General features: G+C 54.7%; 1 protein-coding gene across 1 annotated transcript; it reads left to right on the forward strand.

The window, feature by feature from the left end:
* Window positions 1-456: 456 nt before the first annotated feature.
* LOC123481143 (netrin receptor UNC5B-a-like) lies at window positions 457-13,750 on the forward strand (the record flags this gene model as incomplete). Its single annotated transcript, XM_045219964.1, has 4 exons — window positions 457-463; window positions 1,744-1,914; window positions 4,197-4,340; window positions 13,647-13,750. Coding segments are annotated over exons 1-4 (426 nt in total), but the record flags the coding sequence as incomplete, so codon positions are not given.
* Window positions 13,751-14,419: the final 669 nt, after the last annotated feature.

A 14,419-nucleotide genomic window follows, 5' to 3' on the forward strand; every position in this document is an offset into this window, starting at 1 on the left:
CAATCCAAATTAGCAGCCCATCCTAGTTGTTGCGTCTCTGTCACATATGGAACCGCTATCAGCTGTGTTGTATAGGATGGTGTTCTTTTTTTTTTTGTTTTTTTTTGTTTGTCATTTAGCAGACGCTCTTATCCAGAGCGACTTACAGGAGCAATTAGGGTTAAGTGCCTTGCTCAAGGGCACATCGACAGATTTTTCACCTAGTCTGCTCGGGGATTAGAACCAGCGACCTTTCGGTTACTGGCACAACGCTCTTAACCACTAAGCTACCTGCCGCCCCAAACTAATTACATTTTGGCAAATGTTTGAAAATGACGTTTTATTGGCTCCTTCATTACATGAGTTGCATGTTCTGTTAAGATGCATTACCATAACCTAAATGTGATTTCTGTCATTCTGAGCACCCTGGGTGGAAGCATATGCACGCAATGCATATGGGTCCGGTAAATTTGTCAAATGGCAGGTAAATTATAATCTTCCCGGTCACGTTGTCCGCGCCACATTTTCCTAACGGAAACCCTGACATACACACACACACACACACACACACACACACACACACACACACACACACACACATACACACACACACACACACACACACACACACACACACACACACACACACACCAAGGAGCGATGTGTCAGGAGGAAAATGCCTGAGGATAATGTGTGAACAGCAGACCTGTTACTGGAAGGTCAGGTCCTGTCCACCCCAGCTGAGGGACATGGTACCTCCCGGAGAGGCTGGGGCTGGACGGGGGCAAACGACTGAGACTAGAGGGGGGGTGCAGGGGGGTACCAAATGTCAAAGTCCCCATTCACACTACAACCTATCAACACCTTAAAGGTCTTTGTGAAATAAAGGCTCGGTCAGGGTGCCAAGCTCACAGATTCACATGTATGTGTTACTATCACTACTGTCACACACCCCTTCTTGCTTGATGGCTTACACACACACACACACACACACACACACACACACACACACACACTCTCCACTCTCACTCTCTCTAACTGACTGTGAGTGTGTGTGTTTCTGTTCCTAACCATGGTTCTCTCTCTCTCTCTCCCTCTCTCTCTCTCTCTCTCTCTCTCTCTCTCTCTCTCTCTCTCTCTCTCTCTCTCTCTCTCTCTGTCTCCCCTCTCTCTCTCTCTCTCTCTCTCTCTCTCTCTCTCTCTCTCTCTCTCTCTCTCTCTCTCTCTCTCTCTCTCTCTCTCTCTCTCTGTCTCTCTCTCTCTCTTTCTCTCTCTTTCTCTCTCTCTCTCTCTCTCTCTCTCTCTCTCTCTCTCTCTCTCTCTCTCTCTCTCTTTTATCTCTCTCTTGCTCTCTCTCTCTATATATATATATCGCTCTTTCGATCTCTCTCTCGCTCTGTTTCTCTCTCTCTCTCTATATCTCTCTTGCTCTCTCTCGCTCTTTCTCTCTCTATATATCTATTGCTCTTTCGATCTCTCTCTCGCTCTGTTTCTCTCTCTCTCTCTTTCTATCTCTCTCTTGCTCTCTCGCTCTTTCTCTATATATATATATATCGCTCTTTCGATCTCTCTTTCGCTCTGTTTCTCTCTCTCTCTCTCTTTCTATCTCTCTCTTTCTCTCTCTCGCTCTTTCTCTCTCTCTTGCTCTCTCTCGCTCTTTCTCTCTCTCTTTCTCTCTCTCTCTCTCTCTCTCTCTCTCTCTCTCTCCCTAGAGAGCAGTGACTACAGCGAGGTGATACCAGACTCCTTCCCTCCGCCCGGCAGAACCTCTCCCAGAGTTCCAGCTGGAACCGGAGGATGGGTTCATCGTGAAGAACCGTCCGGTGCAGCTCCGCTGTAGGGCCGCCCCCGCTACGCAGATATACTTCAAATGTAACGGAGAGTGGGTCAACCAGAACGATCATGTGACCAGAGAGAGCCTCGATCAGATCACAGGTCCTGGAATAGTACTGGAATACACATGGAATCCCACTATCCCATAGTCACGAACATTCACGAGCATTACACACACACACACACACACACACATGGATTTAGAGGTTCTGCTTCTAATTTGTGACATTTTGGATTGGCTGTTAGTCAATCAGATAATGCAGCTTCTCTTCTGTCATTATGTGTTGCCCTAGAAGACTAATGTAAACCCGTTGCTCACCAGAAAAATTTCATGAATCAAAAGAATGAATGCTTCAATCAAGTTGACATTGGTAAAGATTTCTCTGTCATCTCTGCTTCTTTCTCGGAGCAAAGACATTTAGGGACCGGGGAGAAAATGCAATAACAAAAAAAAAAACTGGAACAGTTTTCGGTGAAAATAACATCAGTTTGACTGGTTTTAAGGAAATAGAAAGCTGTGAAAACAACCCAACATGTTTCTGATAAGATTTCAGTTCGGCTTGGATGCATATTTTATGTGGTTGAAATACTTTCAGTTTTTTATGATGCTGATAAAGACAGCACCTCTACAGACGGTCCCTAACTGCGCATTCACATTCGTTCAAGATGACGAAATAAATAAACCATATTTCTCCACTCCTGTTCCCCGAGGTCAAAATGTAGCCTACATTTGCTGTGTAATTTTATTGCAAGAAATGCTTAATTCTGCAGGAGTTCATATTAAGGCTATGTGAACGGTTATAGACATACAGTCAGTGTCAAGATTTCAGTTTCCATTTAACCCATCTGAACAGTAGGCTACAGTTCCCTTGCATTTTAGTCATTTAGCATACGCTCTCATCCAGAGCGACTTACAGGAGCAATTAGGGGTTAAGTGCCTTGCTCAAGGGCACGTCGACAGATTTTTCACCTAGTCCGCTCGGGGATTAGAACCAGCGACCTTTCGGTTACTGGCACAACGCTCTTAACCACTAAGCTACCTCGCCGCCTTGACGTGCATAGGCCTATTTGAAGTCCCCGTCTGTGACTGTCAAATGTTTACAGCGCCTCACAATCCTCACATAACATAGTCGGCACTGCTATAGTTCTCTTCTACCACTTTAACCAAATATTTCCCCCAAACATTACTTTTCCTCCCTTGTATTTATTTTCAACTCTATATTTTCACTGTTTTTCGTTTATTGAATTAAACCCCCTGACGTTGTCCTTTTTGCCTCCATGGATCGCGTTAACGTTAACTTTTTTCTGCCTGTTCCCAAAAGGATTTGGCGGTCGGGATACAGGCTCTTTAACGCTAAGTACAGTTAGGCCCTAAAGCCTTACACACTAATGCCAGATAGCCTGAAATAATGAAAGAAAAAACCTCAATGTAGCCTATAGACAGAAATTGCACAAGAATTAAACATTTAATGATTTTTTAAGGCATTGTTTCTCTTCATTCAACCGCTACCCACCTGCCCTTCATCCACACAATAATTTACGACCCTAAACCAGCCCACCTCGGATATAACCGTAGGGACTGCGGGTTATGAGTCAACCCGTGCATCACTACTGCACACTTCCCTCATTAACGTATAACAATCTCACTCTCTCCCCCCTCCTCCTCACATTTCTCCCTCCTCTCCCCTCTCTCTCCCCCTCTCTCCCCTCTCTCTCCCTCTCTCCCCTCCCTCTCCCCTCCCCCCTCTCTCTCCCCTCTCTCCCCTCTCTCCCTCTCCCCCCTCCCTCCCCCCTCTCTCCCCTCTCCCTCCCTCTCCCTCTCTCTCCCCCTCTCTCCCTCTCCCTCTCTCCCCCTCTCTCTCCCTCTCTCTCCCCCCTCTCTCCCCTCTCCCCCCCCTCTCCCCCTCTCTCTCCCTTCTCTCCCCTCTCTCCCTCTCCCCCCTCTCTCCCCTTCTCTCCCTCTCTCTTCCCCTCTTCCCCTCTCTCCCCTCTCTCTCCCTCTCTCCCCCTCTCTCCCTCTCTCCCTCTCTCCTCTTCCCTCCCTCCTCACACTCCCCTCCTCCCTCCCCCCCCTCTCTCCCCTCTCTCTCCCTCTCTCCCCTCCCTCTCCCCTTCCCCCCCCTCTCTCCCTCCCTCTCCCTCCCCCCTCCCTCTCCCCCCTCTCTCCCTCTCTCTCCCTCCCTCTCCCCCTCTCTCCTCTCTCCCCTCCCTCTACCCTCTCTCTCCCCTCTCCCCCTCTCTCCCCTCTCTCTCCCCCTCTCTCCCCCCTCTCTACCCTCTCTCTCCCCTCTCCCCCTCTCTCCCCTCTCTCCCCCTCTCTCCCCCTCCCTCTCCCCTCCCTCCCCTCTCTCTCCCCCTCTCTCCCCTCTCCCCCTCTCTCCCAGGCCTGGTGATGAGGGAGGTGGATATCTCCGTGTCCAGGACCCAGGTGGAGGAGCTGTTTGGTCTGGAGGACTACTGGTGTCAGTGTGTGGCCTGGAGCTCTGCAGGAACCACCAAGAGTAGCCACGCATACGTCCACATCTCATGTAGGTACCCGAGAGTGTGGAGGGGGGACTGTGTTTTTGGGGTGGGATCTGTGTGTGGGGGAGGATCTGTGTGTGGGGGGATCTGTGTGTGTTGTGGGGGATCTGTGTGTGTGTGGGGGGATCTGTTTGTGTGGGGGGATCTGTGTGTGTGGGGGGATCTGTGTGTAGGTGGGATCTGTGTGTGGGGTGGGGAAGGATCAATGTGACTGTGTTTTGGGGGTGGGATCTGTGTGTGTGGGGGAGGATCTGTGTGTGGGGGGTCTGTCTGTGTTGTGGGGGGATCTGTGTGTGTGTGTGGGGGATCTGTTTGTGTGGGGCGATCTGTGTGTGGGGTGGGGATCTGTGTGGGTGTTTGTGGGTGGGGGGTGGGGTGGGGGTATGTGTGTGGGGGGGGGATCTGTGTGTGGGGGGGGATCTGTGTGTGGGGGGGATCTCTGTGGGGGTGGATCTGTGTGTGTATGGGGGGATCTGTGTGTGTATGGGGGATATGTGTGTGGGGGGATCTGTGTGTCTGTGGGATCTGTGTGTGTGTGGGGGGATATGTGTGTGTGGGGGGGATCTGTTTGGGGGGATCTGTGTGTGTGGGGTCAGTTTGTGTGTGTGTGGGGGGGATCTGTGTGTGTGGGGGGAGAGGATCTGTGTGTGTTTGGGGGGTCTGTGTGTGTTGGTGGGATCTGTGTGTGTGGCGGGGAGGATCTGTGTGTGTGGGGGAGGGATCTGTGTGTGTGGGGGGAGAGGATCTGTGTGTGTTTGGGGGGTCTGTGTGTGTGGGGGGATCTGTGTTTGTGTGTGGGGGGATCTGTGTGTGTGGGGGGGATCTGTGTTGGGGGATCTGTGTTTGGGGGATCTGTGTTTGGGGGATCTGTGTTTGTGTGGGGATCTGTGTGTGTATGGGGGATCTATGTGTGTATGGGGGATCTGTGTTTGTGTGGGGGGATCTGTGTGTGGGGGGGAGGATCTGTGTGTGGGGGGAGGATCTGTTTGTGTTTGGGGGAGAATCTGTGTGTGTGGGGGAGGATATGTTTGTGTGTGGGGGGAGAGGATCTGTGTGTGTTTGGGGGGATCTGTGTGTGTTGGGGGGATCTGTGGGGGGATCTGTGTTTGGGGGGATCTGTGTTTGTGTGGGGGGAACTGTGTGTGGGTGTGTGTAGGGGGAATCTGTGTGTGTGTGTGGGGGGATCTCTGTGTGTGTGGGTGGGATCTGTGTGTGGGGGGGGGATCTGTGCGTGTGGGGGATATGTGTGTGTGTGGAGGATCTGTGTGTGGGGGGAGAATCTGTGTGTGGGGGGATCTGTGTGTGGGGGGATCTGTGTGTGGGGGGAAGGATCTGTGTGTGGGGGAGGATCTGTTTGTGTGTGGGGGAGAGGATCTGTGTGTGTTTGGGGGATCTGTGTGTGTTTTGGTGGGGATCTCTGTGTGTGGGGGAGAATCTGTGTGGGGGGGCATCTGTGTGTGTGGGGGGAGGAGGATCTGTGTGTGGGGGGGAGGATCTGTTTGTGTTTGGGGGAGGATATGTGTGTGCTTGGGGGATCTCTGTGTGGGGGGGTTCTATTTGTGTGTGGGGAGGATCTGTGTTTGGGGGATCTGTGTGTGGGGGGTTTGTTTGTGTGGGGGAACTCTGTGTGTGTGTGGTGGGGGTCTGTGTGTGGGGGGAGGATCTGTGTGTGCAGGGGTCAGTTTGTGTGTGGGGGGATCTGTGTGTGTGGGGGGATCTGTGTTTGGGGGGATCTGTGTTTGGGGGATCTGTGTGTTTGGGGGATCAGTGTTTGGGGGATCTGTGTTTGGGGGATCAGTGTTTGGGGGTCTGTGTATGTGGTTTTGGGGGACTGTGTTTTTGGGGTGGGATCTGTGTGTGTGGGGGAGGATCTGTGTGTGTGGGGGATCTGTTTGTGGGGGGATCTGTGTGTGGGGGAGATCTGTGTGTAGGTGGGATCTGTGTGTGGGGGGTTGTATCAGTGTGTGGGTGTTTGTGGGTGGGGGGTGGGGGTAGGGTTGGGGGGTATGTGTGTGTGGGGGAATCTGTGTGTGTGGTGTTGGGGGTGTGTGTGGGGGGGATCTGTGTGTTTGGGGGATCTGTGTGGGGTGGATCTGTGTGTGTATGGGGGGGATCTGTGTGTGTATGGGGGGATATGTGTGTGGGGGGGGATCTGTGTGTGCTGGTGGGATCTGTGTGTGTGTGGGGGATCTGTGTGTGTATGGGGGGATCTGTGTGTGTATGGGGGATCTGTGTGTGTATGGGGGGATCTGTGTGTGTATGGGGGGATATGTGTGTGTGGGGGATCTGTGTTTGGGGGATCTGTGTGTGTTGGGGGATCTGTGTTTGAGGGGATCTGTGTTTGGGGGATCTGTGTTTGGGGGATCAGTGTTTGGGGGTCGTGTATGTGGTTTTGGGTGACTGTGTTTTTTGGGGTGGGATCTGTGTGTGTGTGTGGGGGGATCTGTTTGTGTGGGGGGATCTGTGTGTGGGGGAGATCTGTGTGTAGGTGGGATCTGTGTGTGGGGGAAGGATCAGTGTGTGGGTGTTTGTGGGTGGGGGTGGGGTAGGGTTGGGGGTATGTGTGTGTGGGGGAATCTGTGTGTGTGGTGTTGGGGGTGTGTGTGGGGGGATCTGTGTGTTTGGGGGGATCTGTGTGGGGGTGGATCTGTGTGTGTATGGGGGGATCTGGGTGTGTATGGGGGATATGTGTGTGGGGGGATCTGTGTGTGTGCTGGGGGATCTGTGTGTGTGTGGGGGGAGGATCTGTGTGTGGTGGGGATCTGTGTGTGTTGTGGGAGGATCTGTGTGTGTATGGGGGGTATGTGTGTGTGTGGGGGGATCTGTGTGTGTATGGGGGATCTGTGTGTGTATGGGGGGATCTGTGTGTGTATGGGGATCTGTGTTGGGGGGGATATGTGTGTGTGTGGGGATCTGTGTGTGTATGGGGGGATCTGTGTGTGTGGGGGATCTGTGTGTGTGGGGGGTATCTGTGTGTTGGGTGATATGTGTTTGTGGGGGATCTGTGTGTGGGGGGATCTGTGTGTGTATGGGGGGATCTGTGTGTGGGGAGGATCTGTGTGTGTATGTGGGGATCTGTGTGTGTTTGGGGGTCAGTTTGTGTGTGTGGGGGGATCTGTTTGTGTGGGGGGAGGATCTGTTTGTGTTTGGGGGGATGTCTGTGTGTGTTGGGGGGATCTGTGTTTGTGTGGGGGGATCTGTGTGTGTGTGGGGGGATCTGTGTTCGGGAGATCTGTGTGGGGATCTGTGTTTGTGTGGGGGGATCTGTGTGTGTATGGGGGGATCTATGTGTGTATGGGGGGGATCTGTGTTTGTGTGGGGGGCTCTGTGTGTGGGGGTGGGGAGGATCTGTGTGTGTCGGAGGGAGGATCTGTTTGTGTTTGGGGGAGGATCTGTGTGTGGGGGAGGATATGTTTGTGTGTGGGGGAGAGGATCTGTGTGTGTTTGGGGGATCTGTGTGTTCTGGGGGATCTGTGTTGGGGGATCTGTGTTTGGGGGATCTGTGTTTGTGTGGGGGGATCTGTGTGTGGGTGTGTGCAGGGGGAATCTGTGTGTGGGGGGATCTGTGTGTGTGGGGGATCTGTGTGTGGGGGGATCTCTGTGTGTGGGGGGATCTGTGTGTGGGGGATCTGTGTGTGGGGTGGATCTCTGTGTGGGGGGATCTGTGTGGGGGATCTGTGTGTGGGGGATCTCTGTGTGTGGGGGGATCTCTGTGTGTGGGGATCTGTGTGTGGGGGGATCTCTGTGTGTGGGGGGGATCTGTGTGTGGGGGGATCTGTGTGTGGGGGGGATCTGTGTGGGGGATCTGTGTGTGGGGGGATCTGTGTGGGGGGGTGATCTGTGTTGGGGGGATCTGTGTGTGGCGGGATCTGTGTGTGTGGGGGATCTCTGTGTGTGGGGGGATCTGTGTGTGGGGGGATCTGTGTGTGGGGGGATCTGTGTGTGTGGGGGATCTGTGTGTGGGGGATCTCTGTGTGTGGGGGTGATCTGTGTGTGGGGGGATCTGTGTGTGGGGGGATCTGTGTGTGGGGGATCTGTGTGTGTGGGGGATCTGTGTGTGTAGGGGATCTCTGTGTGTGGGGAGTGATCTGTGTGGTGGGGGGATCTGTGTGTGGGGGGATCTGTGTGTGGGGGGATCTTTGTGTGGGGGGATCTGTGTGTGGGGGAGGATCTGTGTGTGGGGGGGAGGATCTGTGTGTGGGGGATCTCTGTGTGTGGGGGTGGGATCTGTGTGTGTGGGGGATCTGTGTGTGTGAGAGGGGGGATCTGTGTAGGGGGAATCTGTGGGGGGTGTGGGGGGGGATATCTGTGTGAGTGTGTGGGGATCTGTGTGTGGGGGATCTCTGTGTGTGGGGGGATCTGTGTGTGGGGGGATCTGTGTGTGGGGATCTGTTTGTGGGGGGATCGCTGTGTGTGGGGGGGAACTGTGTGTGGGGGGGATATGTGTGTGTGGGGGATATGTGTGTGTGGGGGATCTGTGTGTGGGGGATCTCTGTTTGTGGGGGGATCTGTGTGAGGGGAGGATCTGTGTGTGTGGGGCGAGGATCTGTGTGTGGGGGGATCTCTTTGTGTGGGGGGATCTGTTTGTGGGGGGATCTGTGTGTGTGGGGTGATCTGTGTGTGGTGGGGATCTGTGTGTGGGGATCTGTGTGTGGGGGGATCTCTGTGTGTGGGGGATCTGTGTGTGGGGGGATCTGTGTGTGTGGGGGATCTGTGTGGGGGGGAGGATCTGTGTGTGGGGGGAGGATCTGTGTGTGGGGGGAGGATCTGTGTGTGGGGGATCTCTCTGTGTGGGGGTGGGATCTGTGTGTGGGGGGATCTGTGTGTGAGAGGGGGGATCTGTGTGTAGGGGAATCTGTGGGGGGGTGTGGGGGGATATCTGTGTGTGTGGGGGATCTCTGTGTGTGTGGGTGGGGGATCTGTGTGTGTGGGGGGATCTGTGTGTGTGGGGGGATCTGTGTGTGGGGGGGATCTGTGTGTGGGGGGATCTGTGTGTGGGGGGGGATCTGTGTGTGTGAGGGATCTCTGTGTGGGGGGATCTGTGTGTGGCGGGATCTGTGTGTATGGGGGGATCTGTGTGTGTGGGGGATCTCTGTGTGTGGGGATCTGTGTGTGTATGGGGGGATCTGTGTGTGGGGGATCTCTGTGTGTGGGGGATATGTGTGTGTGGGGGGATCTGTGTGTGGGGGGGATCTGTTTGTGGGGGGGATCTCTGTGTGTGGGGGAACTGTGTGTGGGGGGGATATGTGTGTGTGGGGGATCTCTGTGTGTGGGGGGAGGTTCTGTTTGTGTGGGGGGGTCTGTGTGTGTAGGGGGGATCTGCGTGTGTGTGTGTAGGGAGGATCTGTGTGGGGGGATCTGTGTGGGGGGGGATCTGTGGGGGAGATCTGTGTGTGGGGGATCTGTGTGTGGGGTGGGGGATCTCTGTGTGTGGGGGATCTGTGTGTTGGGGGATCTGTGTGTGTGTGGGGGATCTGTTTGTGGGGGATCTCTGTGTGGGGGGATCTGTGTGTGGGGGGTCTGTGTGTGGGGGGATCTGTGTGTGGGGGGGATCTGTGTGTGGGGGGATCTGTGTGTGGGGGGATCTCTGTGTGGGGGATCTGTGTGTGGGCGGGATCTGTGTGTGTGGGGGATCTGTGTGGGGGATCTGTGTGTGGGGGATCTCTGTGTGGGGGTGATCTGTGTGTGGGGGATCTGTGTGTGGGGGATCTGTGTGTGGGGGGATTTGTGTGTGGGGGGATCTGTGTGTGGGGGATCTGTGTGTGGGGGGGATCTCTGTGTGTGGGGGGATCTGTGTGTGGGGGGATATGTGTGTGGGGAATCTGTGTGTGGGGGGATCTGTGTGGGGGGGCCTCTGTGTGTGGGGGGATCTGTGTGTGGGGGAGGATCTGTGTGTGTGGGGGGATCTTTGTGTGGGGGATCTGTGGGGGGGAGGATCTGTGTGGGGGGAGGATCTGTGTGTGGGGGATTCTCTGTGTGTGGGGGTGGGATCTGTGTGTGTGGGGGATCTGTGTGTGTGAGAGGGGGGATCTGTGTGTAGGGGGAATCTGTGGGGGGTGGGGTGGATATCTTGTGTGTGTGTGGGGATCTGTGTGTGGGGGATCTGTGTGTGGGGGGGGATCTCTGTGTGTGGGGGATCTCTGTGTGTGGGGGATCTGTGTGTGTGGGGGATCTGTGTGTGGGGGATCTGTTTGTGGGGGGATCTCTGTGTGTGGGGGGAACTGTGTGTGGGGGATATGTGTGTGTGGGGGGATATGTGTGTGTGGGGGATCTGTGTGTGGGGGGATCTCTGTTTGTGGGGGGATCTGTGTGTGGGAGGATCTGTGTGTGGGGCGAGGATCTGTGTGTGGGGGATCTCTTTGTGTGGGGGATCTGTTTGTGGGGGATCTGTGTGTGGTGGGGATCTGTGTGTGGGGGGATCTGTGTGTGGGGGGATCTGTGTGTGTGGGGGGATCTGTGTGTGGGGGATCTGTGTGTGGGGGGATCTGTGTGTGGGGGGAGGATCTGTGTGTGGGGGGAGGATCTGTGTGTGGGGGATCTCTGTGTGGGGGTGGGATCTGTGTGTGGGGGGATCTGTGTGTGTGAGAGGGGGATCTGTGTGTAGGGGGAATCTGTGGGGGGTGTGGGGGGATATCTGTGTGTGTGGGGGGATCTCTGTGTGTGTGGGTGGGGGGATCTGTGTGTGGGGGGATCTGTGTGTGTGGGGGATCTGTGTGTGGGGGATCTGTGTGTGTGGGGGGATCTGTGTGGGGGGGATCTGTGTGTGGGGGGATCTGTGTGTGTGAGGGATCTCTGTGTGGGGGATCTGTGTGTGGGCGGGATCTGTGTGTATGGGGGGATCTGTGTGTGGGGGGATCTGTATGTGTGGGGGATCTGTGTGTATGGGGGGATCTGTGTGTGGGGTGATCTCTGTGTGTGGGGGGATCTGTGTGTGTGGGGATCTGTGTGGGGGGGGATCTGTTTGTGGGGGGGATCTCTGTGTGGGGGGGAACTGTGTGTGGGGGGATATGTGTGTGTGGGGATATGTGTGTGTGGGGGGATCTGTGTGTGGGGAGGTTATGTTTGTGTGGGGGGTCTGTGTGTGTATGGGGGGATCTGCGTGTGTGTGTGTAGGGAGGATCTTGTGTGGGGGGATCTGTGTGTGGGGGGATCTGTGGGGGAGATCTGTGTGTGGGGGGATCTGTGTGTGGGGGATCTCTGTGTGTGGGGATCTGTGTGTTGGGGGGATCTGTGTGTGTGTGGGGGATCTGTTTGTGGGGGATCTCTGTGTGTGGGGGGATCTGTGTGTGGGGGTCTGTGTGTGGGGGATCTGTGTGTGGGGGATCTGTGTGTGGGGGATCTCTGTGTGGGGGGGGATCTGTGAGTGGGCGGGATCTGTGTGTGTGGGGGGATCTGTGTGTGGGGGATCTGTGTGTGTGGGGGATCTGTGTGTGTGGGGGTGATCTGTGTGTGGGGGGATCTGTGTGTGGGGGATCTGTGTGTGGGGGGATTTGTGTGTGGGGGGGATCTGTGTGTGGGGGGATCTGTGTGTGGGGGGATCTCTGTGTGTGGGGGGATCTGTGTGTGGGGGATATGTGTGGGGGATCTGTGTGTGGGGGGATCTGTGTGTGGGGGACCTCTGTGTGTGGGGGATCTGTGTGTGGGGGAGGATCTGTGTGTGTGGGGGAGGATCTGTGTGTGTGGGGGATCTCTGTGTATGGGGGTGGGATCTGTGTGTGTGGGGGGATCTGTGTGTGGGAGGGGATCTGTGTGTAGGGGGAATCTGTGGGGGTGTGGGGGGATATCTGTGTGTGGGGGGGCGATCTCTGTGTGTGGGTGGGGGGTCTGTGTGTGTGGGGGGATCTGTGTGGGGGGATCTGTGTGTGTGGGGGATCTGTGTGTGGGGAGGGATCTGTGTGGTGGGGATCTGTGTGTGGGGGGATCTGTTTGTGTGTGGGGGGATCTGTGTGTGTGAGGGATCTGTGTGTGGGGGGATCTGTGTGTGGGGGGTCTGTGTGTGGGGGATCTGTGTGTGTGGGGGATCTGTGTGTGGGGGGTCTCTGTGTGTGGGGGGATCTGTGTGTGTGGGGGGATCTGTGTGTGGGGGGATCTGTGTGTGGGGGGATCTCTGTGTGTGGGGGAACTGTGTGGGGGGGATATGTGTGTGTGGGGGATATGTGTGTGTGGGGGATCTGTGTGTGGGGGATCTCTGTTTGTGGGGGGATCTGTGTGGGGGGATCTGTGTGTGTGGGGGAGGATCTGTGTGTGGGGGGATCTGTTTGTGGGGGGGATCTGTGTGTGTGGGGGATCTGTGTGTGGGGGGATCTGTGTGTGGTGGGGGATCTGTGTGTGGGGGGATCTGTGTGGTGGGGGGGGATCTGTGTGGGGGGGGATCTGTGTGTGGTGGGGATCTGTTTGTGGGGGATCTGTGTGTGGGGGGATCTCTGTGTGTGGGGGGGATCTGTGTGTGGGGGGAGGATCTGTGTGTGGGGGATCTCTGTGTGTGGGGGGGATCTGTGTGTGGGGGGGATCTGTGTGTGTGTGTTAGTGACATTGTGTTTGCTAGAGTTTATAGTTTTTAGCCGCGTCCCAATTATCTTTCCTTCCTCCCACTGACTAGGCCACGCCTCTACCAATCCAATGATTTAAGACTTGTGTTTAGTAGTGAACAAGTGGAGAAAGGAGATATTATTATTATTATTGGGACCTTTTTAGTGTGTCTTTGTCTTTATAAGTTTGGGTTGGTGCATGTTTGTATGTCTCTCTCTCTGTCTCTCTCTCTCTCCTCTCTCTCTCTCTCTCTCTCTCTGTCTCTCTCTCTCTCTCTCTCTCTCTCTCTCTCTCTCTCTCTCTCTCTCTCTCTGTCTCTCTCTCTCTCTCTCTCTCTCTCTCTCTCCTCTCTCTCTCTCTCTCTCTCTCTCTCTCTCTCTCTCTCTCTGTCTCTCTCTCTCTCTCTCTCTCTCTCTCTCTCTCTCTCTCTCTCTCTCTCTCTCTCTCTCTGTCTCTCTCTCTCTCTCTCTCTCTCTCTCTCCTCTCTGTCTCTCTCTCTCTCTCTCTCTGCTGTCTCTCTCTCTCGCTCTCTCTAAACCTAACTCCCTAAACCTCAAACTCACTCAACCCTTACCCTACTCCCAACCCTAAGTGTAACTCTACACACACACACACACACACACACACACACTCACAAACACACCCCCACACCCCCACACACACACACAGACACACACCCCACACACACACAGACACACACCCCACACACACACACACAGACACACACCCCACACACACACAGCCCACACACTCAGTTTAACTCTGCCGCCCCCTATCTGTAGACCTGCGAAAGAACTTTGATCAGGAGCCGCTGGGTCGAGAGGTGAGATTGGAGCAGGAGGTGTTGCTGCAGTGTGGACCCCCTGAGGGCATGCCCCCAGCTGAGGTACACTACCCGTGTGTGTGTGTGTGTGTGTGTGTGTGTGTGTGTGTGTGTGTGTGTGTGTGTGTGTGTGTGTGTGTGTGTGTGTGTGTGTGTGTGTGTGTGTGTGTGTGTGTGTGTGTGTGTGTTTCCTCATCACTCCTGACGGTGATAATTTGGTATCATGAGGTCCCTCAGTATGGTGATAATATGGTATGGTGAGGTCCCTCAGTATGGTGATAATATGGTATGGTGAGGTCCCTCAGTATGGTGATAATATGGTATGGTGAGGTCCCTCAGTATGGTGGTAATATGGTATGGTGAGGTCCCTCAGTATGGTGATAATATGGTATGGTGAGGTCCCTCAGTATGGTGGTAATATGGTATGGTGAGGTCCCTCAGTATGGTGATAATATGGTATGGTGAGGTCCCTCAGTATGGTGATAATATCGTATGGTGAGGTCCTCAGTATGGTGATAATATGGTATGGTGAGGTCCCTCAGTATGGTGGTAATATGGTATGGTGAGGTCCCTCAGTATGGTGATAATATGGTATGGTGAGGTCCCTCAGTGTGGTGATAATATGGTATGGTGAGGTCCTCAGTATGGTGATAATATGGTATGGTGAGGTCCCTCAGTATGGTGATAATATGGTATGGTGAGGTCCTCAGTATGGTGGTAATATGGTATGGT

This window comes from Coregonus clupeaformis, unplaced genomic scaffold (genome assembly GCF_020615455.1).
Source record: "Coregonus clupeaformis isolate EN_2021a unplaced genomic scaffold, ASM2061545v1 scaf2942, whole genome shotgun sequence".
NCBI classification, from domain to species: Eukaryota; Metazoa; Chordata; class Actinopteri; order Salmoniformes; family Salmonidae; genus Coregonus; species Coregonus clupeaformis.